The following is a 26600-nucleotide window of genomic DNA, read 5'->3' on the forward strand; positions in this document are numbered from 1 at the left end:
AAAGAAAAAAAATTTGATCCACCTAGCCTCCTTCCTTCTCTTCATGGCAACCCCCACGAAGAAAAGTGTGTACTAATTTACTCAAATTTAAAGAAAGCTTGGCATACCCTTTTCTTCCTTTCACTTCAAGATCCCCATCAAATTGGGATCCAAGAAAATATTACAACTTTTGGTAGCATCCTGATTTCTTGCCATTGTTTGTGCTCACTCCCACGTGGGAAAGCTTTGGTTCATCCATATCATGAGGACGTACGTTGATGCTAGTAGAGAGAAGTCAGACTTTAACGGATTGAAGATACTGTCTATAAACTTCTCAAAATATGTTTTTTCAGTTTTGAAATTGACCCATTAACTATTCATTGGTCTGGTATGCTTCAAACTGTGAAATTTTTCTTTCTTTTTTCTTCCCTTTTCTTCTTCTTCTTGCTTGAAAGATATATCATGATTAAGCTATTCACATTACGTCCGGCAGGGTTTGATAGTGATATTTTGTGGTCCTTTCCCATGCATGCCGGGACCATAAATATTAATCAAATATTGTACCAGTTTATTCATCATTTATATAAAATCATCATCTTTATTCATATTATTTTCAGCATAATCATTCTTGATGCTTTAAGTTGAGTTATCAATTACTCGCATGAAAAACTTAATCATTGCTAATCGCATGATTCAAATAATAATTCAGTATGGTTCAATGTCTACTTCATAATTCTTGACATCTATTTACTCCTTTTAAGAAATTGGATTCAAATTTTCTATTCACCATATATCATGATAATTAATGAACTTAGGAGAATGTTGAGGTTGGACAAGCCATTTAGATAGAACTCATTCATGAAAACTAACTTTTCTTGTCCAGAGCTTAATAAGCTCTTACCAAAGTTGTCTTTTGGCAATGTGGGATTTGTAACAATACCCCATGTTTGAAGAATCAACATCCTTGTTGATCATAACAATGTTGGTAGATAACTAATTGAAAGATTATTGAGTTAATATTCGAGCAGTTTCTGGCAATTAGTAGAAGAGATAGACCCTGCCACAAATTATTAGTATGTGTTTTATGTGAGCAGTAAGCAGCTGGGGTCCTTGACAAGGATCTTCATCATTTTTGCTAAAGGCTCGATCGATCACTTCAGATGAGAGAAAGAAATGCTTCCCTGAAAGGTATGGCTTGGGAATGCATACAGAAATCTGACAAATAGCATCACATTTAAGGAAATTAAGTTACACACAAAATCTCCATCACCTCATATATCTCACACAGCAAGCCAATCATATTGATTTAACCCCTCCTGTGGAGAAGCTGATTCTTATTGCTGACTTCTATCACTCAATAATCTCACGGAAAAACACTTGTGTAGTAAAAATGCAGGAATTATGACAGTACACTTTGAATTAATACTAATGCCAAGTTTCTTTCTGGAATTGAAAAAGAATCAAGATTTCATATCATCCATGTACCTAAAAAAATAGAGAATGATTTAATATCACATAAACCTTGCTGCTATAATGAGTTTCCATTCCTGTGATAATGTAACTATCCTACAGATAGTATTCATGAAATAAGGAAATCCTTTTTGTGCACGATATGCATTATTACAGAAAACAATGATCACTCTTAAACCTTGATTGAATCATTACAATTACAAACACGAAATCAGTGAAACACGCTCACTATGACTTTTGAGTACTCAAAAATCCATATCTTAGTTTACTAGCTTTTTCAGAACATTTTGGTTCCATGAGATGAAGTTGGTAGACACAACGCAACACAGTGCAAATTAATTAGCTGGTTTCTATTCTACAATCACAATCATTCCAACTACAAGTATGTATATATATCTCAACTAGTTTTGATACTTCTTTCAGTTCATCATCGGCATCAAATCACTTGAATGGCTTCAGAATTGTTAAGGGCAACAAGCAGTTGAACTCTCAATGAAGTATGCTGACTTAGTGTCGTCGATTTCTCAGCTCATCATGTATACCCAAAGGTATTGGTGGGTAAAGATCCCTGCTCGGTTTAAATGAAGGATTGGAACCAGCACTGCTCTTGGCATCTCCATTGGAAAGTGGCATTGACAACATATAAAACTGATTCTCCATCGTCTGCCTTGGCATATCTTGAGAAGAATAATGCTCGCATCCTTTTTGCTTGGCCTTAGTTGACTCTGTGAGATTCATGTAACTTGGATTCCGGTTGTAATTCTCCTCTACTTTGTCCACCAAGATTGTGTTGCTAGACAATGGAATTGGAGAAACACTTGTGGACGAAGTTGACTCCGAGCTCTCATCATTGAGGGATTCAGAACTTGGGGCAGAAGATGAGCGGGTAATCTGCTGACTGACCACAGAAGGTTTAGCAAGAATTCTTGTTGACATATTGTTTTTTCTCACCTTTACGGAGTTATGTATCAACGGATATGAATAGATATTGGCAATGTTATCTTCACTTTTCCTGGAAAATGGAGTCTCTGATGAGTCGGTATGAATTTCTTCCATCAATCGGTTTTCCCATGGCTTGGCTGCCATCCACCGTTCTAGCCAGCTCCATCCAGGGCTGTTGTTATCCAGCTTTTGATTCCTGATAGCTGATGCCGACTTGTTTGTTTTTCTAGCTGGGCTTGCACATGATCTTGATTGCTGAAAGCAAGAAAAAAAAAGTGCATTTTGAAACTCAAAAACAACAAAACCTCTTGTATCCTAACCATTATCTTTCTTTATTATGCAAATTTATCTAGTTTATATCTTCCACTCTTAACAGCCTAGTGAGCCTTGTAAACTTCATTACCTGTTGGGAGAGGGAGTATGCAATTGCTCTTTCCCTCTTGATGGCTCCTTCTTTCTTCATTTGTAACTTTGCTCTAACTTCATCCACAGTACCCAGACGATCGCACCATCCTCGCTGACAATTTTGAAAGACAGCATTTTTCAGACCCCCACATCACCTTCTCAATGTTGTACATAAAGCATTCTGATAATGAAAAATGGAATAAATTTTGGAATTTCAGATTATACTACCTCAGCCTGCTTGGTGGGATCAACCATGTGGTATTCATCCAATAAATTCTGCAAAGCTTGGCCTTCTGAAGACGTTCTTGCACCCTGTGCTCTCACTCGAGCCTGAACCCTGACAAGAGCTTGCATGCACCTCAGTGTCACAGCAGCCTGCTTTCGGACTTGCCGACCACGAAATATAGCTTGGATCCTCACCACTGCTTTCAAGGCCCTCAAAGCCCGTCTTGCCTGCAATTATCCATAAATCCCCACAAACAAAAGAAAATGTCACTAGAAAGAAAAGAAATTCTGAATCACAGCCCCATTGTTTCATATAACCAATCAAATTACAAAGAAAACATCAAATTGAACAAATACTTTACAACTATCATATGATTCTGAGGGTGTACTAGTTTTATAACCTAGCATCCTAATCCATGAGAATGAGGATTGCTAATGATGATTCATCAAGCAAATTATGAGATTATTTGGAAAAGAAACAATTTAGAAGTGATTCTTCCCTTGGAAAGTAGAGGAAATGAATTTGAAAAACAGAATTCTCTATTCACTCTATTTTTTAAAGAAAAAAAAATGGGTTCACGCTCAACCTAGCAAAACAGATTACATATTTTAAGTGTAAATTACAGGTAACGAAATTTTTAAGAACCCACGATTAAATGTTCTTTCATCTTTATTAGTTTACCTAAGCAACAAAACAATAATGCACTTTGCATTTTTTAAAAATAATCATCTATTACAGTCCAGTGTCTTATTAATTTTTAAATTTTCATCTTCTTGTTCTTTTAATTGTCAGTTCTTAAGAATAACTAGAGCCTAGTCAAAAGACCCCTAATTTGAAAGTCAGCAATCTATAGCCTGCTTTAAACTATTGAATGGTTCCTGTAATGACCAAAAATTAGGCGATTCTAGAGAGCAAATAAGCTCAACTGCACACACGGACCACCCAAAATTAGCTCAGAGAATTGAAAACTGATGCTGGAATGCTAATTTTGGAGTTTCTTGGGGCACAAACTTACAAATAGAACACCTACAAACCCTAAAACTGTAAAATAACCCTAAGCTTAAAACCTGAAAATACCAACAAAAAAACCAATTCATGAACATCATAGTTAAAGATAATAAGGAATGGCTACATAAAAGAAACCCAATTTACCAACAAGCCTCGAAAAGCTGTTTGGATCCGGATCGCGGCCCATTCTTGCTTGACGACCATGAAATCCCTCGGCGGAGCTCTGACAACAGTAGCCATGGCAGCTGCGAACGCATGATCAAGGACAAGGGAAGACTCCGCCGATGATACATGATCCCTTTTCAATCCCTTCGATAATGGTGGTAAGAACCCCTCCGATGAGCTCCTCCATAACCTCCATTTCTTCTTACCCTTACTGTCGCTCTGTTTTCCCTGTGAAGAGAAAAACAGAGAAATGAAACATATGCACACAGAAAAACAAACATAAATGATTTGGTGAAGGGAAGATTACGAGGTCTGTCGATGGGAGCTTTTTGAGAGTGATTAGAGACTTGAGCCATTTCCCTGAAGTGCCCATTTAGGCGAAATAGATCACTCGTCGATTCTTGAAAGCGGAAATGATTTCAGATAACTGGTTTTCGGAAACAGAAATTGGCAATAGAAGCTAGAGAGAGAGAGAGAGTGATAGATTTGAGAGTTTGGGGTTTGAGCTGCTGTTGTGGATTGTTATCAGGGAAGAGAGCCGTTTGAAATTTGAAGTTTTGAATGAAAGGAGGAAAATTTTGTAACGGATATGTGGACTTTTTGCCGCTTCTGGTTACAAAGCTAAGAGAAGATTGTGATAATAATTGGAATTATTTAATTTAAATTTTAAACTTACGAAGTTAAGTTATTTCAAATGTCATTATCAATTTGAGAAAAATTATCATTAACCCCTTATTTAAAGTATACAATTTTATAAATTTTAATTTAATTATTTTTTTCAAAATTTTCATATTTAAAAAGAAAAAAATTTTTTTTAATAAGAGAATTGAGAGAGTAAAAATTTAAATTTAAAATGAATAATATATTTTCAGTCATTAGATTAATATGTCTTCAAACAAATAGAAATAAATATAGATAAGTGTTACCCTCCACATCTATACAGCATGAGTAACTATTAACTCAATGGCTGAATTCATTAAAATAGATTTATGAAGAGTAATTTATAAGGAAATAAGTCATAGCTTCTTTTATATATATATATATATATATATATATATATATATATATATATATATATATAGCAGTATACAGAAATTTGAAAGAAAATGCACCCCACTATGGGCTCCCCAAGAAATTGTAAAGCCCATTTGGACTTTTGAATGAATCTTCTAATTTATAAATTGAAATTACAAATTTTATTAGACTTAAGTTTTTGGTGACACTAGAAAAGAAAAATTGTACAAGAGCGATCCAACCCCATGTATGGAAAAAGAAAAATAAACAAATAAATAAATGACCCATATGATGAAGGTCACAAAAAAAGGGAAAATTAAGCTTAGTGTTGGGGTTAGTCCAATTATTATCCTATCACTTGTAAGTTGCCTGCTTTGAAATAGAGGCCCATACTAAGGGCAAAAGGCCTGCCACATAGTCTTGAACCTAGAAAAACTTTCCTATATTTGTGAATGTCTACTTAGTAACAGGAGGAGGAGCTCGTACTCTTGGACTTGGAAGCCCCAAATATGCAAGCCCTGGGGATAGGTGAATTTTTTGGCTAGGTCTTGGTGAAGGGATTGGACCACAGGTAGGAAAAGATCCAGCCACAACCCTTGGCCTTGGTGATAGATTCACATGTTCAAGTGCCTTTAATTGTAACTGTGCAGGATATTCTCTAACACAGCCAATGCGAGGTCCAGCACCAGTGCTCCAATTGCATGACAATGGCTTGTGCAGATCAAAAACTGCACTTGGATTATTAGCCATGGGACTGTCCATATTATCTTCATTACTTTCTTTTATGTCCACATTTGCTTCCTTATTACAATTGGAATTTGCACCCACATGTTCAATATTCTGGGCACCTTTCATGCTCTCTAATTTGTGCTTTTCATCTCCATCTTTGGTTGGTGGGATGTCATCGTCCATGGGACATTTCTGCATAGAAAAACATCAAGAGCTTAGTGGAGACGTAGAAAGTTTTTAAATTAGTTATATATAAGATGCTTCGGGTCTACATATATATATACTTTGACATCTGTCAAGTCTACATTTTGCTCCTCCAAGAAGCCAATGAACTCCAAGAAATTCTCTTCTGACGGGCGATAATGACCACTGTATGACCATACAGCCTGAAGGAGACAAGAAAAGATTAAGTAAAAGGGGAATTTTAATTGGCTTTTCTAGTAAACTTACATCCAAAAATGTCTGTATTATTATATACCTCAAGAACCCCATCATGTGCGACCAATCTCCCAGCTGCAATGGCAGCACCACCAGCTAGAAAACTAGAGTGCTGAAACTGTCCTTTCTCCTTCTTTCCTACATACATGACCCTTGATGCACTTAGAACAAAAATCCACTTAGTTCCCTCCACAGTTTCCACAGGCTTTCCACTTTGTCTGTAAACTAGCTTCCCATCCACCACTATCACTTCATATGCCTCCCTTTCTTTCTGCAAAACGTGTGTTTTTGTTAATTTGTTATAATAAGAGGAGTGAATGATATACTACTACCACTACTACAGTACTACCTCATGCTCATGACCATGTGAACAAGTATGATAAGAAAAGTGGACCAAGAGATACGTGAAGGAGTCCATATATGAAAATTAGAAAAATAAAAACGCGTATAGATAGTTGTCGCTTTCAATAGGCTATTAAATTTTTACGACAAGAAATATAAATTTGATTAATAAATTAAATTAATATGCTTACTGGACCAAGATATTTGATGCATTGACGTTGTAGTTCATTTCTTGGACATGTCTCAAGATTTACTTCTTTCCCATCTCCCACGTCCAGCCTTCATTTCCACAAAGAAGTTGCCAAGAAATTAATTAGAGAAGGAAATTAAATAAATAAATAAATCCACTTGTGACTTTTTCTTGATTACCAGTAGAAGAATGGTTGTGAACTCTCACTAGAAAACCACACATTATAGTACAAATGCAGATTGTGGCCATATCGATGTCTTGGATCAATCTGTTCAAACAACAAGAAGATTCAAAACATGTGTATTCCACTGTGTCTTAAGTTAGAGGAATTTCCCATTAAATTAATACACAAATAAATTTTCCAAGTGGACTTACAGCTTCAAGCCAATGTCTTAAAGCTAACTGCTGAGCCTTCTCATCTTTGGACAAGCCCTTCGCAAACTGCACCAAGAGAACAATATGCATGGTTATCAACGTCTGACATACTAATCAATGTAATAATACTTTTATTTAAGGAATATGGTCTAAATTTTATCAGAGAACGTGTACATTGTGCGAACTTCTCTTCTTTAATAATAGACGCGTAATGACAATAACGAACTATATATCATGTGTAACATGTAAATTTTGCAATAAAAAGAAAGCTAATATAATGAAGTACCTTAGCTACCCTGGTCCTAGCTCGTGCCCATCGAGAAACAGCAGTTTCTGATCTATCAGAATCAAAGAAAGATATAGAACTCCGCCGCAAGGTGGCAAAATCCAATGCTTTCCACCTATAGTAGAAAAATCACAGAATCGATGAGAGAATTTGAAGATACAAATAGTATAGGAAACCAAATGATGCGTTTGCTAATTATTAATAGAACAAACCATAGCTCTTCCACAACCACAGCACAGTCTGCGAGGTTTCTGCGAGTCCGGTAACTCTTGTAAGCTTTCTGCAACTTAGTTGCAGCTGCATCAAGCTCGGTGGCTGGCCTTGGAGATGGCGTGTACGCAGGTTCTGCTGAAGAAACCGCGGAATCCACTTTATTGACCAAATCATAGTTCTTGCGTTTTATATCAAGATTTAGGTTCTTGAATATTGAAAATTCTGTTTGGACATGCTTCGCAGTTGGCTTTATTTTCTTGAAGCACATAGATTTTTGGATGAGCAGATCACTAATGTGGCCATCAGATTCATCAACATTGTTCAAATCCCTTTTCTTGAAGCTTATAGCTCTCAACGTTTCTCCATCTTTTGATTTGAAATCAGCTGATCTGACTGCAAACATTTCTTCAATTCGTTACCTGCTGAATGAGAAGGAATAAGAATTTCTGTTCTTTGAAGATGACATATATAATGCAACACAAGCATGCATGAATGTTAATTTGGTTCCTCTTAAAAAAAATTTTGAATTATATATTTTCAAACTTATATTAGACTAATCAACCGTAACCAAAACAGAACAGTTGTGTTGGGATTACTCATCAACTTCTTAATCGATGACTAATTGAATTCTACCGTCGAAGCCCTCTCCATACGTCATATAGTCAGCATTTTGAATTTGACCAGAACTGATTAAATTCTACACCTAAACAACATTAACATTTCATTTTTCTGAAAACCCATAATGAAATTCAGAATTGCATGTTGAATTGAAATTTCAAAACAAACCCTTCATCACATTTAATATACATATATAAAGCAGTTTGATATAGCTAGAACAGAAATGATCAATTCTGAGCATATATAACGATAAACAACTTATATCACAGTTCTTATCATGCATGCACGAGAATAATTAAAAAGAAAGTGAGAAAGATAAATGCATATACATACCTGTGCCCAGAATATCCAGTCTCTCTTTCCACAAACCAGAAAGCTTTTGATTATAACTAGTGCAATAAAAGAAAGAGTAATTGGCAACTTCTCAATGGGGCCTCTTCCCTCATTTATATATGCAGGTAGTGAAAAAGGGATGGGGTCACCTTCAAACACGTATTGGACAAAGACTGTAAAAGAAAATGGAAAAGAAGAAGAAAATACATGATGGAAATCTTGTAGGCAAGAGAGACTTCAAAATCATAGAAGCACGAGGGAGAGGAGTTTGAACTTGAAGAGTTCAAAGTTTTGATTAGGACTGATTAATTATTCTTTTTGTGTTCTGCCTTTGGAAGCTAATTAAATCTGACAAACATTAATTAGAAAAGTAGTAAAGCAAGTGCATAGCTTCCTCTCCACTTCTCTTGTAAACAGAAGAAAAAACAAAGAATTAGTCAAAACCAGGGAAAATAACGTAGCTGAAGATTTTGTTGCATGTTTACCCCACTTAGAGAGAGAGTCTGTGTCAACCAAGAAGCTTCCCAGAAAAATTACAAGAAACTAAAGAAAACGCTTAAATTCTAAAGTTTAATGAAAATAATTAATTAATTAATTAATTAGTATTTATTAGTATAAAAAAAAATTTGTAGCATCAAATAATCCCAATCAAATCTAAAGGGTATCGAGTTTTAAATTCAATTCTGCCAGTTCATTAATATGGTGTGAATTTTTATTTTTATGGTGTGAGTTAAAAAAAAAAACCATCTTTTATATATATTATCGTCAAGATTCTTACATCCAAATATGAATTTGTTGATCCAATTCGAGGCATCAAATTGATGACTTATAAAATTAATATGATATTTTACATAATTCAATAAAAAAAATTAAATTTTTAAGATTTAATATAACCAATAAAATATTTTAATTTTAAAAAATAAATAAATTTAATTTTTTTAAAAATATATATTTTGTTTTATCTGAAATGACTAATAATGTGTAAATTTAATCAAAATTTTTAATTTAAAATGACTCAATTCAAATTTATAAAATAAAAATAAATAAATAATATGAACGTTCCCCATCAACCTGTTTACAATACCTTAACCCACAAGTCTACAACGTGTTAGGGTTGATCAAACCTAAAAAACAAGTCTCCCTCAAAACCAAAAGAAAGTTTGGCAGCGTCAATTACTTCATAGCATCAGCTTATACGTAGTAGTAGTAATTCCCTACATTATTAATTGTATATTAATTTCTAGTCACATTAATGCATGCATGCTTGACGTGCCACGTGGAATAATTAATTCATTAATTAATACTAACAAAGACCAAATTCTTCTGGGTTTTAATATGCTAAATTTTCTGTCGTTTGACGTGTTTTACTGAAACTTATATACTTCAATTCTCTGTCTTTGAATTTATTTTCATACAACTATATATATATATATATATATATATATATGCAGGGTTCAATTTCTATGTTGACGGTTGTGTTCAAGGGTCTCTATGTTGCAGAGCTTACCATAATGTTGGACGGGGCGAATAGAATTAAAAATAATAATAATAATAATAATAATTTATTAATTATTTGTATTTATTCGTAATTAAAAAAATATTTATATTCTCATATTAAGGATGAAAGAATTTAATTTTTTTAATTTAGAAAAATTTTATATTAAAATAAATAGAAACTAAATATAATTTTAAGAAAATTCAATTCTTATAAATTATTTATATCAAAGAAAGTCACTGTGTAAAATTATTTTCATTCTAAATTATTATATTTGAACAATAATAATAAATTTAGTAAATTATTAATTCAATATATTTTATTCATTAATTTATCAAAAAAATTTAAGAAAACATATTTTAAAATAAAGGAAAAATTAAATAAAATTAAATATTTTATTTTAAATTGAGAATGAGATATGAATAAAAAATATTTATTCATTATTGTAATTTATATTTACAAATTAGATTCATAATATATAATAAATAAATATTTATATTTTGAAAATAATTTTTAAAAAATTTATAAAAAAAAAAAATATTAGAGGAGTGGAAGCAAGGCGTTGGGTCGGGGGCCATGACCCGCTCTAGTCCCATGTGTGTGTGTATATATATATATATATAATAAAGAAAATATTTTTCCTATGTACATGATTATATTTGGTGGGTTGATTATAACTAGCTAATATAAGATGGAAAATAGGTCACTAATAAGAGAATATTATCCATGAGTTTTAATTCAATAGCACTGTTTTGATTTTCAGGACTGTGAAATTTTAAATTCAAATTTTAATCAGATTTAATTATAAAAAATAAAAAAAAAACATTTCATATATTATGAAATTCTCCTATTCTGTGGAGTGTTCGGCGGCCGGAAAGCCAAACCCCACCCATATGAAAGCAGGTAGCCTGAAATACTTTCATTAAAATAATTGCATTTAATTAACCACCTTTATAATGTTTGAAAAGAAAAAGGGAAAAAAGCATTCAAATAAACTAATTTGAATGATAATTGAAATAATAACTTAAGAAAAATTGACTGCTATAGCTTGAGTACGTGTGTTTATATTTGTTTCCCTGGACGGTGGCAATTCATCAACCAAAAAATCTGTTAACATTAAGTACAGTTTGGCATTACTCTGAAATTATCAGATTAAAAAATTATTAAAGTATTAAAAATTATTTTTTTAAATATATTAATTAAAGAAAAATACTAGAGTAACAAAATAAATTTTTTTAAATTATCTTTTTCAATGATATTTAAATTAATATTTTTATACAAAAAAATAGTTTCGACTATGTAAATGTAATGCAAACAAACATTGTGTTTACACATTATCTATTATGGTTTCGGTTAAAATTTTATTTGATTAAAATCGATTTTAACTTGGACAGTTCGATTCAATTTACAATTAACTTTTTTTTTTTCCTTTTTCATATAAAAAAAATTAACCCTTAAAATTAATTGAAACTTGAGATTGGGTGAGACGTTATGCTTTGAATTCCAATTTCATTAAACCTTGAATTCAAATAGCTAATTTTAAGGTAGAATTCAATGGTCACTGAAAATGAGGTGTCCCTCTCAAAGTAAGGAAAGAAAAGAAAAGAAAAGGAAAGGAAAGGAAAGAAAAGAGTGAAGACTCTCATCTCCATAACCCATAATATGGGGCAACATTTTATACGTAAATACCCTAGCACAGTTTCAAATTATATAGAAGCAAATGCAAAATTTTGAATAAATAAATTTTCACATATCTAGAAAGCGTATATAATATAAAATTTAATTAAGCCATGATAATAATTGATAGATCTTTTAATTTAATAAATTAATTTCTCTCTCTTTATTTTTTTTTATTCACATACAAAATTTTTAGCAATGAATATTTTCTTAGGATGACTCTAATATCTCTAACTTTATAAAAGAAAATGTGTGTAACTTTATGAATAGAGAGAATATGAGCTTATATATATCAAGAATTAATCTGACATGTCTATCAAATAATCTTCATACAATTAGAATTAATATTCATTTTAATTAAAATAAATATCATTTAATATCAAATCACATTAAGAAAATTTTTTTTAACCTATTTAATTATTAAAACCACGAACTAAATCTATATCTGAAAAATCATCATAAACTTTTCTTTTTCTTTTCTATTGTAATTTTTGAATTATTATATGATGATTTTTTTAATTTTTTTATATATAAAGAGATAGACTACAAACTACATCTCTTATGTCAACGATATCAATAAAAAAGATATCAAATAAATGAAATTGGGCGTGGTTTTACTCATGTGATACCACATGGGAAAATATTTAGCCGTAATAAAAATAGAAATTAATGTCATATAAAATAGAGAACAACATGAGACTATAAATTAATTAACAATATCTATGTATGAACTGAGAGACCTTTTTGAAGAAAATGTATGAAACATTTGGACTTTGTTCCTCCCAAACCAATCTCATGATAAAGGAGAAGAACACATAAAAGGTCTTAAACCCATGCAATACATGCATTAAAGATTTAAAGATAACTGAATGCTTTCTTAACTTTGCTCACATTATATATTGAAACTAATCGTATTTTCTTGAATTTTTTTAGGCTATATTATATATTGTATTACTTTAATATTATTAAATTAAAATTAGGCATAATGTTTTAAAATGCGTATAAGAAGCATCTAATAATCTCTAAAAGTCTTGCTTTTACAGCTTCTTTGGGTGGACATTTTTGAATGGAAGAGATCAGTTTCTAAAGTACGATGCCTATTTGTTAGGAATATTTTTTAAAGAAGATAGAATTTTTCGAGGTTTTAAAGCCTTCAAAACTCTTACTTTTTAACTCATCAAATTAGTGGGTCGAAAAGATTTTGATACCTTATCTTTCATTACTTTTTTTTATTTAATTTATAAAATATTTTCTCAGTCTATCGAAACACACTGCTAGAAAAATTTTATTTGTTTGGAACAACTTCCTTTTATATTATGTTGAAAAAAGTAATTCAAAATTTTTATTTTGTTGTGTTGAAATTTTTATGATTGAAATATATTAATTTAGATTTAAATTAAAAAATGTAAATAAATATTTTAAAATAATTTTTTAATTATAATTTAAATAATAATCAAATGTACCCTATTTTCCGAATTAATGCTGGGCAGGGAATTGTAGAGCCCACGAAACTTCCAAATTTTCAAATCCAGTTTTGTAAAATCATGAGAGGGCCCGAGGCCCATTTCCATAACCATCACGTGACATGAACATGACATCCCACTAGCCCACTGGATGTGTTAAAAACAGTAATTTGATGATGACGTGTATAGCATTTGAACCGTCCATTTTTGCATGTGAGCATCAAAGGCCTGGATCAACCTGTTCCAACAAAGGCGCTGCTGAATGCTGATTGGCGGATTAGCTTAATCAAATCCTGAATCCGATACAGAGAAAAAACAAGTAGAGGTTTTTAGCAGGCAGATTTCAATGGCAGAATCAAAACCAGACCCAACAAGGTCCCCATCAGGTATCGAAATGTTTCAATGAACATGTTAACGATAAATGATTCATTTGTTGCTATTGCGTTGATTCTCTTGAAGATAGCTATTTTATTTAGTTCTTGCTTTTAATCTCTTTCGTTAATTTGTTCATGAGCTTTGCATAGATCATACACCTTGTCTTTAGTTGCTATAATCCTTCATCTGGGTCGATTCATTTACTGTTGCTGCATCCAACAAAGAAAAAAAATTGGAGAGGGAGATTTCTTCTCCTCGAGCATTGACATGTGCACTGAAATTCAACACAACTAAAAGGTTTAATCCTTTTCACCCATCAAGGTGGATATTTGATTTGGGTTTTTGCCCCTCTATGGAAGTTTCTTTAATGTCGTACAGAATGAGTGATATATTCTATGTTTAAAGATGCTACATTTTATTTCCCTGAAGAAATGAGGATATTTTAAAACCATGTTTTTGATGTGACATCCACTCTAGTAGTTTGTAAGCAATCCCTCAAATTGAACTTTGGAAGCAGAAATACTGAGTCCTGAGTGTTTTTTTTTTTTTCCTTTGGTTTTGATATTGAAGAAAAAGATGTGAAATCTCCAAATATATTTGAAAGAGCCAAGGAAGAGATTGAGTCAATAATTCACATTCCACGCCATCATAAAGAAACGCATGGAACAAGTGATGACATTGATGAGAATACCCCTACCGGTGAAGTCAGAGGACCAGGTGTATTTGAACGAGTGAAGGAAGAGATTGAGGCCCTTGTTGAAGCAATTCATTCTAAGAAGGATGAGAATCACAAGTAATCTTCCTAGAGAGGAAATGAAGTAGGTTTGTGAAAATATGATTTTTGTGGGATTCAATGGTGGAAGTTGTTGATGTATTCTTGATGATTTTCAATTGCTTTGATATGTGTGTCTGCTGCAGTTAGTTATTTAGATGAACTTGGACATGACATCTTGTATCATTGTTGCGTAGTTTGCTTTGAAATTGAAAAACTTATTTCACTTTTTTTTTGGTTGATAATTTTTTAATTTTAATTTTAATTCAAAGCATACATATACAATCATTATCTTGCAATTTGATTCTAGATAGCATTTTTGCAAGAAAGAGTTTGCCTTTTGGATTAAGGCTTTTCACCCAAAGAGTAATCATGGGATTTCACACTCCATTAAAATTTTGAAAACTGTATGAACATTGGCGTCCTCATGGTTGCAAATACACCAAATCAGGCTATAGTTGGCTACATTACTTTTCTGTTTATCTTTAGTGATCAATTGTGCTATTGTGCTCTCCATGAGGCTGTGGTTGACCCTGTATAACTTTGCTAAAAAAGTTGAAAACCTTTAATCAAGCCAAATGGTAAGTTGTTTGAGATTGCCCTATTCTTATTATGAATTTAATGTTTTCCTTTTGTGCTCAATAAGCCACCTATTACTGTTGCTGGATGCAAGAATCATTATTTCTGTCGCACTTAGTTCAATATGATTTTGAATATGGGAAATTAGTGAAAAAAACATGTTCATTTTTCAATTACTTGTGTGTTTGGATGATGCAGACATTAAATGGTTTGCAGTTCAGAAAAACTGGAGAAAGAAAATATTAAGTGGCAGTAGCTATCAAATTGAAATGATATCTAGTCCTGGGGGGTTTCAGTATCTCCTACATTATGATTTACCTTTGCTGATGAGAACGCTGGAATTGTATGTCATGAACAAAGATCGAATTACATCTCTGTTTTGGATTATTGAGCAAACTATTTTTAGACTTTTAACTATGGAGAAACAACCCCATCTCTCTCTATTTTAATTTTTATAGGAACAGTACGGAAACCGACACTTAAGTTTGTTATCTATATTACTGAGGAAGTGGTTGATTTCTGATATGATCATACGCTAATTTCTAATACTTGTATAGTAAATAAAAAGTTGTTATAATTGATGCATTATCATTAATTATTCTGAAAAAGGTGCATTGAATGCTTAAGGGAGATAGACGTCAGAAACATTCATTAGTTCAATTTGATTTGTCAGTATCTTTAATTTTTTTTTGGCCTCATAATTGAACTACTGTTAAGATACATAATTTGTTTGCATGTCTAGACATGGCCCAAATGCAGCAGCTAGGCTTTTTGGTTCATTATGACTGACTGGTATAGGCATATGGAATTTGTGCATGTACACATTGTGTCCAAAGCACAGCTTATAGCTGCTAGATTTTCAGTTTGGCCCTATCTAAAATCCAAATGTTAATGCTCACTTGTCATTATGTAATATCTTTAAATGCTTCTCGCTGAAATTCTTCAATGTATACCCAGCAGAGTGTCTTGTATGTGACACTTTACTTGCATTACAGGAATGCTTTTATGAGGTTTGAATCTGTAACCTAAAAAAAACAGTGAAGCAACCTTATTGAGGTCTTAGTACTGCAGACTTGCAGTGTAATATGAAAATCCCTGGCACGTCCAGTTTTGCTGGACGAGTTGTTGTTTGATGGAGAAGCGTAGCATAGCTAAAATGCATAATAACACGTTTTATCCAAGTTCTCTCATTTCCCTATCTTTACAGGTGTAAAAAGTAGTGCTTACTGGGGATGGTACGGCACATTGAATGATCAAATCACTCTAATCAACACAAGTATCAATGAGCATTTATTGGACCAATTATATAGCAATTTATTAAAGACTTGAACTTTCCTTTTACGTATCTTGTTGATGTTTCACTGAATCTTTTATAACATTTCTGAACCCACCAAAAGTCCCTCATTTGGGAAAGTTCACTCTCATATGCACTTACCCAATTGGAGACTATCACACACAGGTAATACGTGTCACTATCAGGATATCAGCTACACTCACCGGCTGAAGAGAGAGACATCAAGGAATTGGAGTAATCAAGAGCTTGCTTCACAGCTCACACCTCAAAATTGACTAGTTTTATACGCTCGCTTAGCTGCTACCTGGTGGTTTAGCAGCAACAGATGCTTAAGTTCTTCAATCTAAAGATAAATGTTGATAGTGTGTCATGGAATAGAATCAAGTTCCTCATTGAATGTGCACGTCTGGAGATACCAGAAAGGTAACGAGGACCACAAAATGTATTTAATTGGCATCATAGCTGATGGTCCAAATGGATGGTGCAGATTGGCTTATGGCACATCCTTCTGCATGTTCCCCACCTTCCAACCTGTGAAAGGTTGACCCTAGTGCCCTTTATTTAATTTATTAACTAACTCATTAAAGATTCTGTAGCAGTCCTGCATGTCTGAGACATTGATGCAGGACATCCTGTAGCTGTCCTCCTCATTTCTTTTTATGTAAATGGGTCCCTGCCACTGGTTTTTTTTTTCTTCCTTTTATGGGAATGAAACTATCAGGGAAAAGAAAAAGGCTCTGTAGCCTAGGGGGTAGCAAAGATTTTCTTTTGTATTATCATCAGTGATTTATGGGGTCCCTGCAGATTTCCCAGACCCCAAAAGGAGGAGCTGTTATTTTGTGGAAATGAACAATCTTCTAAACTGCTTTTCTAGGCTGATTTTGAGAGAGAAAAAAAGGAAGTAGAGAGAGGGTTGGCTTGTGTTGAAAGGTAAAGAAATCAAAGACTAGAGGAGGAACGACATAGAAAACAGATTGAGGATAAGGTTTTTCAAGTGAGTTGTCAAGGAAAGAGAAACTTACAGGCGTTTCTCACTAACTGACAAGAAACTAGAATCACTTGTTTGTGAAGCAATATCAGTAGCTCTACCAGTACAATCTAACAGAAGCGAAGGAGTATCCCAAGAAAATTTTGGAGGTTCTGTGGGTTGCTTTTTGGGAAATGGGAGTGAATTTCTTAGGATTTTCCATCTCCATATATCCCAGCAGAGATCATGCATGGCCACCTAAAGTGAGTGAGTGAATCAAAAGCTTCCCTCTTTCTCTCTCAAACAAATTTTCAATCATAGTCACCATCATCACCGGAGATTCTAATTAAGCACATGGAGGCAAGACTTATTTGTTTTGTATTAGTTCTGCAAATACTGAGTTTTGTTTCTGGGACAAGCAGACCTTTTGCACCTAATAATGGTGTTGGTGTGAATCAACCGGGTTAGCTGCTTCTCTTTCCTTTACAATTCGAGTCTCCACTTTCTTAGAACTCTACTGTTTGCAATGATTACACCTCTCTGGTTAGCTTGTCCCCTCTATTTAATATTCTCTCTCTAGTTGCAATCTTATTTTAACATCATTTATTTGGATTTCAAATTCATTTTCTGGGCTTCATCTCATTACTGAAGCTTTCTTGTGAACTTCTTTTTTTGTTGTGTTAATGTGATCATAATCATCATAATCAAATTTCGGTTGATCATAATCAAGAAGGAAAAGAAAAATCCGTTATCTCAGAAAACTACTTTCCCTGTAGGCTTTCTCAATGTAAAAGTTCCTATTTGTTACCTTTCTATTGCTGCTGTTTTTCACTAACTTTAGTGACCATTTTCCTAGGACCTTCTCTCAACCTGCCAGCCTCTCTCCCTCTCTCTCTCTTTCCCTCTTTCTCTTCAGCTTGTAAAATTACTATTTTCAAGTACTAACAGACATAAATGGATGATCATATCACAGGAGAGAGTCCAGAGTCTTCACAAGTTATTTTGGGCTCAAACTTAGGTTCCCAGATGGTCTCTAAACAAGTAATCATTCTCTCTTCCTTTCTTTTGTGTTGAGAAGATGTTATGACCAAATCAAGATGTTAAATGAACAGATGTTCAATCCACTTTTGCAGGATATTAAAAGCATGGGAGAAGAAGCATATGCTAAAGGGTTGAGCAAAATTGGGTCAAGTCCACCAAGCTGTGAACACAAGTGCTTTGGCTGCACTCCATGTGAAGCAATCCAAGTGCCCACAACTAGCAAAAACCATAGCCATTTGGGTGTCAATTATGCAAATTATGAGCCTGAGGGATGGAAATGCAAGTGTGGCCCTTCCTACTACAGTCCATGAACCACAAATTTCTGTTTGTGCCTGATATGATCCTAGTCTTTTTTGTACAAAGTTCACTTTCATATTATTATTAGTTACTTTGAGTAACCATTTTGGCACTTAGGATGTATATATATATATTTTTAAATATTTGAGTGCTGCAACCTAAATGGTAAAAGTCTGTAAGAGTGCCTTGAATCATTTAGTTATATTGTGTTTTTTTTAATCAATAGATTAATGGATTTTTTTATTTAAATTTTAAGAAACTAAATTTTGGGAAGATGATTTTATTTTTTTAATACCACTGAATTAAAATAATTAATTTTATAACATTAAATAAATTTTGCTTTTATTTATTAATAAATAAATAAATAAATAATTTGAAAACAATAAATAATGAAAATTGTTTATTTACAAATAAATTTATTATTGTTTTGGCAAAGCCAGCCACTGTCTCTTCTTGGGAACCAACTTAATTGCTTAAAGTCGAACCAAGTCTCTGCAACTAACAACTAATGCTCTCGATGGCGCTCTCTGGTTCTCGCATAAGTCTCTCTCTCTCTCTCTCTCTCTCTGCGATTTGTATAATGTTAAGTTGCCGAATTCAAATACACTGTAACTGTCTGCGTGTTCCAGGTCTCGATCTGAAAATGTGAACTTTGTAGGCTCTGTTTGGTTGCTAAGAAAATTTTGGAGACAGAAAGTAAAGTTACAACGTTTCTCGTTATTTTGCGCATTTCTTGTCTTTTTTACTGGATCTCTTTTGTTATTTATTAGCTTTTTTTTTTATGCACCAAGTGTAATTTCAATCCAACCGTAGGAGAAAAGTATAGTTTTGCATACTTTGTTGGATCCGGACTCTGGAGGTGGACGCATGATTTGTGGAAATTTAGTTTGACTTTGAACTTTGCATGGTTGCAATTAGTACCGTAGGATTTAGCTCCAATTTAAGATCATGTAACCTTGTAGATTAGATGACTGTGGAACTGGATGGATCTTAGGCAAGAGCTGATTATGTTGAGTTTATCTAGTTTCAGTGGTTCATTGAATAATATATGTATCTATTGGTGGATGCCAATGAGTTGGAGGGGATTACTCGTTCTGGTTTTTGAAATTTGTTTATGAATGTTTTTTTTCATGTTCTCTGTCTCTCTTAGTTATAGCTCCTATGAGATTAGAGATCCACATTTGCCTTCTGGACATGAATGATGAATGTTTAATTTTTATTTTGCAGGATGCTTGCCCCATGGTAAAGAACATTCTTCTGCTAGACTCTGAAGGGAAACGTGTGGCTGTCAAATACTACTCTGATGACTGGCCAACTAATAATGCAAAGTTAGCTTTTGAAAAATCACTGTTTACCAAGACTATGAAGTCAAATGCCCGGACAGAAGGTTTTCTTCATAATTTGTATAAATTACTATAGATTAGAGTGCACCCACCACTCTGTGGATCATGGTTAATTGGTTATTAATGGATTATATCAAAATTATGCAGTAACAAGGCTTTCATTAAATTCCTGCCCAACAAGATTCTGAGCTGGATGTTACAAAAGAAAATTATTAGTTTTATTATTAACAAAATGTAAAGTCCTTTGCTAATGATGTTAGTAAGAAAAATATCTTCTTGTGTACCACCAGAGCATGAAACGGTTGCATATATTTTTTTTATTACTATACCAAGTTCAGTAATTGATAGGTAAATTCTTAATTATTCATGCTTGGTGATGAAATGCTAAGCTTTAAACACAATATTTCATTTGATTAGCTAAATCTCAATATCCAATTCAATTAAATCTGAAGTTCATATGCCTGCTCTAAATTGACTCAATCCACATGAGGAACACGTATACACACACACTCGCGCGTGCGCACACATACACGCACCCCACAAGAGTTACTAATGTATTTCCAAATGCTTATTGCCAACGAATTATTGGCTGGTGGAGAATCTTAGTTATTGGTTTCATAATTTTGGATATAGAAAACGTTGGTCAAGTAGCAATTTACCAAGCTGCTTTGAATGAGATAAATTTTCATATATTGTTTTATATCATTGGTAACAGTCCATTCATGTACAACTTACTTTGAAATTAATAGTTGGGTATTCTTGGAATGTGAAAGCATAGCTAATTAGGTATCAGAAGGGTCACAAAGGATTATAACATATTTGCATTATTACGTAAGTGTTTGTGTTCCCTCAGCCATCACTATTATAGTAAAACTAGAAAAGTTTATCACGGACCTCTGAGATTCTGCTTAACCTGGCATTGAGGTTATAAGATACCAAGAAACCTGCATTCCTAATATGTTCCTGTATGCAGCGGAGATCACAATTTTCGACAACTACATTGTCATCTGTAAATTTATTCAAGACCTACAATTCTTTGTGACTGGAGGTGATGATGAAAATGAACTCATCTTAGCTTCTGTTCTTCAAGGTTTCTTTGATTCAGTTTCTCTTCTCTTGAGGTATTGCTAGTTGAATTTTAACGTTCATTAGTTTGATTCAATGATAACTTTTTTTTTCTCTAACATTTACATTCCATGTCATTGTTATAGGAGTACTGTTGACAAAAGGTAGGGTCTTGAGAACTTAGATCTCATCTTTTTGTGTCATGATGAGATCGTTGAAAAAGGGTATGGGTTTGCTTCTTAATTTATATATTGCACAGTTTAATTAACACTTTTTTGCACTCATTTGAGTTTTTGTTCTTGGTATATTTGCTGTGCAATTGTTTATTTTATTTGGAATTGAAATGAATGACATGATACACCTAATATAATAAGGGAAAATTTTCAACTAAAGAAATTGTGGAGGTTTCTATCCGTAGTACTTGTGCTGCCTTTGATCGTTCCTTTTAAGGATATGTGCCTTATTGGTAATTGTAGCTTGTTCAGTGAAGTTGAGCTAATGGTTTATGTATCTCTGTTGGTAATTGTAGCTTGTTCAGTGAAGCTCTGTTTGTAATTGTAGCTTGTTCAGTGAAGTTGAGCTATTGGTTTATTTTATGCATCTCTGTTCTGACATTCCTCTTTGAGTTAACGGTATGGCAATAATTTTCTTCTTACCTTTTCTCATTTTTGGTAGGTCATTAATATTAGGTTCCTTTCTGATCAGTTTACCTTTGTTCTCCTCAGCTATTAGAGTGGACAGTGAACAGTCAAAAGTCAATGTTAAAAGTGTGGCATTGTATCATTATTTAACCGGGCATAAACTCATTGCAATTTCATCTCTTTCCTTGGGGCAAGATTAAAAGTACGAGCAGTGTTAGAAATGTCTATGGCTAACACCTGAAGAGCAATTGGCTTAGTCTAATAATAGAGATTTTTATAGTTTAATTTCTTTAGATTGTAACACACTTGAGCATTAGAACTGACAGATCTTTTTAGTTATGTATCTTTTCATAACCTCACTCTCACATGTAGAGATTGCAGTATAGGAAAAATTATCTTTCTTATGGAAACAATCCCATACCATGATTCATTTTGAAGATTTTGGGTAAATGATCCAAAATGTGGACTTTTAGTGAAATCTGAATCCATTAATTTTATCTTTTTCTAAGGGCTATTGTATAGAAGACTGATAGAGTTTTGAGCTTGTTTCTCTCATCTGCTCACTGTTGGTGCTGTTCAGTTCTTTACTAATGATCGAGAAGCTTTTAACGTGTTTTTCATTTGTTTTGGCAGGATGATACTTGAAACAGATGCCAATGTTATTGCAGGAAAGGTGGCAATAAATAGCATGGATCCTGGTGCACCTTCGTCTGAGCAGGTTTAACTTCTTTCTTTTGTTTTTTCGGCACTAAATAATAAAGTAAAGTCATATTTGGTAGACTGAAATGCAATGTAGTACAATCAAATTTTTTATCGAATCTTAATAGAAAAATCAATTGCATTGCGGTAGATTTGGCCATGGGCTGGTTCTGGTCCCGTTTTGTGCTGGAATCATTAGTTTGGCTGCCCTAATGGTTTATACTTGACCAGTTTTGGTTCGAAGTGGTTTCTGTTCGGTTATGGTTTTTCCTATGGTATATTACCAAATTATTATAAATTGCTTGCATTCAGGAGACTAAATGGGTAGGAGAGAAAAGTAAGGAAGTGGGTAATTCAGGGTACAAATTGTGGTTTACCGGAAAGGAGAGAAACAAGAACGGAGTGGGTATAATCATAGACAGGACATTGAAAGACGCAGTAGTAGCTGTGAAAAGAGTAGGAGATAGAATTATACTAGTAAAGCTAGTACTAGACGGAGAAACAATAAATATAGTTAGTGCTTATGCCCCACAAATAGGACTAGACAGTGAGAGTAAACAAAGGTTTTGGGAAGATATGGATGATTTAATGCAAAGCATACCGAATGAAGAGAATGTTTTCATTGGTGGAGATTTGAATGGACATGTAGGAAGTGATAGGCAAGGTTATGAGAATGTTCATGGAGGTTTTGGTTTTGGCAGTCGAAATGAGGAGGGAAAAAGCATCATGGATTTTGCTATGGCATACGACCTAATACTAGCAAATACCTACTTTATAAAAAGAGAGTCACATTTAGTGACTTTCAAAAGTGGGCAACATAGAAGCCAAATCGACTTCCTCTTAACCAGGAAGACAAATAGAGCTCTATGCAAGGATTGCAAGGTCATTCCAGGAGAAGCTTTAACAAGTCAACATAGGTTGGTGGTCTTGGATGTCAAGTTTAGGAACAATTCAAGTAAGGTCAGAAGAAATAGTGTAGCTCGAACAAAGTGGTGGGAGTTCAAAGGAGTAAAGCAAGTGAAGTTCAAAAATGAGCTTCTTGAGTCCGAAGTATGGAAGCTAGATATGGAGGCCAATGATATGTGGATACAGATGGCATCAAAGATTAGAGAAGTAGCTAGAAAAGTACTTGGGGAGTCTAAAGGACATGGACCACCCTCAAAAGAGAGATGGTGGTGGAATGAGGAAGTACAAAAGGCAGTGAAGAGAAAAAGGGAATGGTATAAGAAATTACCTAAATGTGATAATAATGAGGCATATGAACAGACAAGATAGCAAAGAAAGAGGCAAAAAAGGCAGTTAGCCAAGCAAGAGCACAGGCCTTTGAAAAGTTATATGAGAAACTTGGAACTAAAGAAGGGGAGAAAGATATTTATAGATTAGCAAGGAGTAGAGAAAGGAAATGTCAAGATCTCAATCAAGTTAGGTGCATTATGGATAAAGAAGGAAAAGTGTTGGTGAAAGATGAGGACATTAAAGAAAGATGGAGAAATTATTTTAATGATCTCTTTAATAATAGTCAAAATGGAAATAGCGTGAATATAGATTATAGAACAATAGAAAAGAATGTAAATTATACTAGAAGGATTAGATCTTTAGAAGTAAAGGAAGCACTTAAGAGAATGAAAGTAGGTAAAGCCTGTGGACCCGATGAAATACCAATTGAAGTGTGGAAGTATTTGGGAGATATGGGAGTGGCATGGTTAACTAAATTATTTAATAAGATTCTAAACTCAAAGAAAATGCCTGATGAATGGAGGAAGAGTATTTTAGTACCTATTTTTAAAAATAAGGGAGACATACAGAGTTGCTCAAACTATAGGGGAATTAAACTCATGAGCCATACTATGAAGTTGTGGGAGAGAGTTGTGGAGCATCGACTACGTCATGATACTTCTATCTCTCTCAATCAATTTGGTTTCATGCCTGGTCGTTCAACTATGAAAGCGATCTTTCTCATTAGAAGCTTGATGGAGAAATATAGAGATGGGAAGAAAGATCTACACATGGTTTTTATTGATTTGGAGAAGGCTTATGATAGTGTTCCAAGAGAGGTCTTATGGAATGCGTTAGAACAAAAGAGGGTATCTATTAGGTATATACAAGTATTGAAAGATATGTATGAAGGAGCAACTACTATTGTGCGCACAGTGGGAGGGGACACAAGAGATTTTCCGATCTCAATTGGATTACACCAAGGATCAGCCATAAGCCCTTACCTTTTTACATTAGTTTTAGATGAACTGACGAAACACATACAAGAGAGTATTCCTTGGTGCATGATGTTTATGGATGATATTATTCGATAGATGAGACACGAGAAGGAGTCAATAGGAAGCTAGAACTTTGGAGAAGTACTCTAGAGTCAAAGGGTTTTAAGTTAAGTAGAACGAAGATGAATACATGCATTGCAAGTTCGTGAAGGCCAAACTGGTGATAGGGAAGGAGTTAGTTTGAATGGAGTGGCACTGTCCCAAAGTAATCACTTTAAATATCTAGGCTCAGTCCTTCAAGTAGATGGGGGATGTGAGGAGGATGTTAGTCATAGGATTAAAGCCGGATGGTTGTAGTGGAGACGTGCCACGGGAGTTTTATGTGATCGTAAGATTCCCAATAAATTAAAAGGAAAATTTTACCGTACAGCCATACGACCGGCTATGCTATATGGTAGTGAGTGTTGGGCACTGAAAGAGTCCTACGCATCTAAGATAAGAGTTGCAGAAATGAGAATGTTAAGGTGGATGAGTGGCCATACTAGACTAGATAAAGTCCGTAATGAAAGTATTAGAGAAAAGGTAGGAGTGGTGCCAATTGAAGATAAGTTGAGAGAAGGGAGATTGAGGTGGTTTGGTCATGTGAAGCGTAGACATACGGAGTCTCCAGTTAGACAAGTAGAGCACATTAGGCTAGAGGATAGAAAGAAAAAAAGGGGTAGACCTAAATTGACTTGGAGGAGAGTAGTACAGCATGACTTAGAAGCATTACACATTTCTGAGGATTTAACCCAAAATCGTTCAGAGTGGAAAAAGCGAATCCATATAGCCGACCCCAAATTTTTGGGATAAAGGCTTAGTTGAGTTGAGTTGAGTTGTATTTAGTTAGCTTCTTATGTAAAATAATTAAAGAGGCACAAATATAAATCCAATATAAATTAAAAAAAAAAAAAAACAATTTTTTGAATCTGGCAGATTCTAGTTCAAAACGGCGGTGGATCGTAACCGGCCTTCTATACCCCGGTTCCAGGCCAGTTCATGAGCTGGAAACGTTGATCAGTCTAGTTCACAATTCGAACCAGCCCGTGGCCGGGTCTACATTACAGTCTACCAAATGTAACATAAATGTTAATTTCTTTCCATGTGAATTATAAGAAATGTTGAAATGAAAATTGTTAAATCCTTGAAAATGTGATGGATAGCAGAAACCACTTTCACATGCTCAAGAACTCCGTTATTTTTATAGATCACACATTGCTAGGCAAATTGTTGTGCTCATGTAGTTTACCCTCTTGATTTATTTGCCTAATCTTCATGTTTCTTTCCTAATATTGTAGACAATAAGCCAAGCACTGGCTACAGCACGTGAACATTTGACAAGAACTCTCTTTCAGTGAGGCGTCCTTGATTGCACCTCGCACGGAGAAAACAGTTCAGATTTCATTCTTTAGTCAATTTTTTGTTTTCAAAATGTTGGCATATAGCAATTCAACATCATCTGATACATTTTGTTGAGGTTAAAATTAGTGAGGATAATACCATTTGGGCTTATTATGGTTTTACCCAATCAATAATACCTTTCTTTGCTTGTCCTCATCCGTTAGATGGATTTCTAAAGTTTGTGGTTTATTCTGGCCCGTGGTGTCTTCCAATTAAATTATTGACAATTACTGGTGACCATAGAGATTGAGATAAGTCCCTATTGTCCTCGCTGGAGTTTCGGAAGAGGAAATTCTGGGTGCCCCAACTTCCATCAAAATGAAGACATAAACCATTATTTCAAAGATGGAAAAGCAGAAAGGGACATGGAGATCAGTATGCTTCTGGTAATGGTTGGATATTTCATATCTGTGCTTTTATATCATTCATCTTTAAGTATAACTGAGCCATCTTATGAGTATAAAATTGTTACTTTTCCATAACAAAAGTATCTTTTTTGTGGGTGA

General features: G+C 33.9%; 4 protein-coding genes and 1 non-coding gene across 9 annotated transcripts; 3 read left to right on the forward strand and 2 right to left on the reverse strand.

Moving 5' to 3' along the window:
• Nucleotides 1-1596: 1596 nt before the first annotated feature.
• On the reverse strand, nt 1597-4742 carry LOC110650185 (protein IQ-DOMAIN 6). The gene is made up of 5 exons (XM_021805025.2): nt 4503-4742; nt 4175-4423; nt 3025-3249; nt 2795-2908; nt 1597-2646 (listed from the first exon to the last, which is right to left on the reverse strand). The coding sequence occupies exons 1-5, from the start codon at nt 4566-4568 to the stop codon at nt 1957-1959; spliced, it is 1344 nt and encodes a 447-aa protein (XP_021660717.2). The 5' UTR covers nt 4569-4742; the 3' UTR covers nt 1597-1956.
• A 609-nt stretch (nt 4743-5351) lies between these two features.
• Nucleotides 5352-8845, reverse strand: LOC110650187 (IQ domain-containing protein IQM1-like). Of its 2 annotated transcripts, none has more exons than XM_021805028.2 (9): nt 8734-8845; nt 7782-8201; nt 7570-7684; nt 7284-7349; nt 7088-7176; nt 6910-6997; nt 6417-6647; nt 6223-6324; nt 5352-6130 (listed from the first exon to the last, which is right to left on the reverse strand). In XM_021805028.2, the coding sequence occupies exons 2-9, from the start codon at nt 8183-8185 to the stop codon at nt 5666-5668; spliced, it is 1560 nt and encodes a 519-aa protein (XP_021660720.2). In that variant the 5' UTR covers nt 8186-8201; nt 8734-8845; the 3' UTR covers nt 5352-5665. The 2 variants fall into 2 exon arrangements, with proteins under 2 accessions (XP_021660720.2, XP_058005307.1); XM_058149324.1 differs by having other exon boundaries at nt 6211-6324.
• Nucleotides 8846-13588: 4743 nt separating this feature from the next.
• LOC110650190 (uncharacterized) lies at nt 13589-14746 on the forward strand. The gene is made up of 2 exons (XM_021805031.2): nt 13589-13754; nt 14314-14746. Exons 1-2 carry the CDS (start codon nt 13715-13717, stop codon nt 14538-14540), a joined length of 267 nt encoding a protein of 88 aa, XP_021660723.1. The 5' UTR covers nt 13589-13714; the 3' UTR covers nt 14541-14746.
• Nucleotides 14747-17770: 3024 nt separating this feature from the next.
• Nucleotides 17771-18397, forward strand: LOC110642296 (uncharacterized). Its single transcript, XR_009149580.1, has 2 exons — nt 17771-17818; nt 18329-18397. It is a non-coding gene; the product is annotated as an uncharacterized LOC110642296 (transcript).
• Nucleotides 18398-19114: 717 nt separating this feature from the next.
• LOC110642298 (coatomer subunit zeta-1-like) lies at nt 19115-26600 on the forward strand. Of its 4 annotated transcripts, none has more exons than XM_058149074.1 (5): nt 19115-20080; nt 21010-21157; nt 21248-21265; nt 22376-22460; nt 25630-26600. In XM_058149074.1, the coding sequence occupies exons 1-5, from the start codon at nt 19855-19857 to the stop codon at nt 25657-25659; spliced, it is 507 nt and encodes a 168-aa protein (XP_058005057.1). In that variant the 5' UTR covers nt 19115-19854; the 3' UTR covers nt 25660-26600. The 4 variants fall into 4 exon arrangements, 2 of the variants coding, with proteins under 2 accessions (XP_058005057.1, XP_058005056.1); XM_058149073.1 differs by having other exon boundaries at nt 19120-20080; nt 25992-26600; XR_002492413.2 differs by lacking the exon at nt 19115-20080 and having other exon boundaries at nt 21024-21157; nt 21248-21325; nt 25992-26046.

Source organism: Hevea brasiliensis, chromosome 6, assembly GCF_030052815.1.
Source record: "Hevea brasiliensis isolate MT/VB/25A 57/8 chromosome 6, ASM3005281v1, whole genome shotgun sequence".
Taxonomy (NCBI): Eukaryota; Viridiplantae; Streptophyta; class Magnoliopsida; order Malpighiales; family Euphorbiaceae; genus Hevea; species Hevea brasiliensis.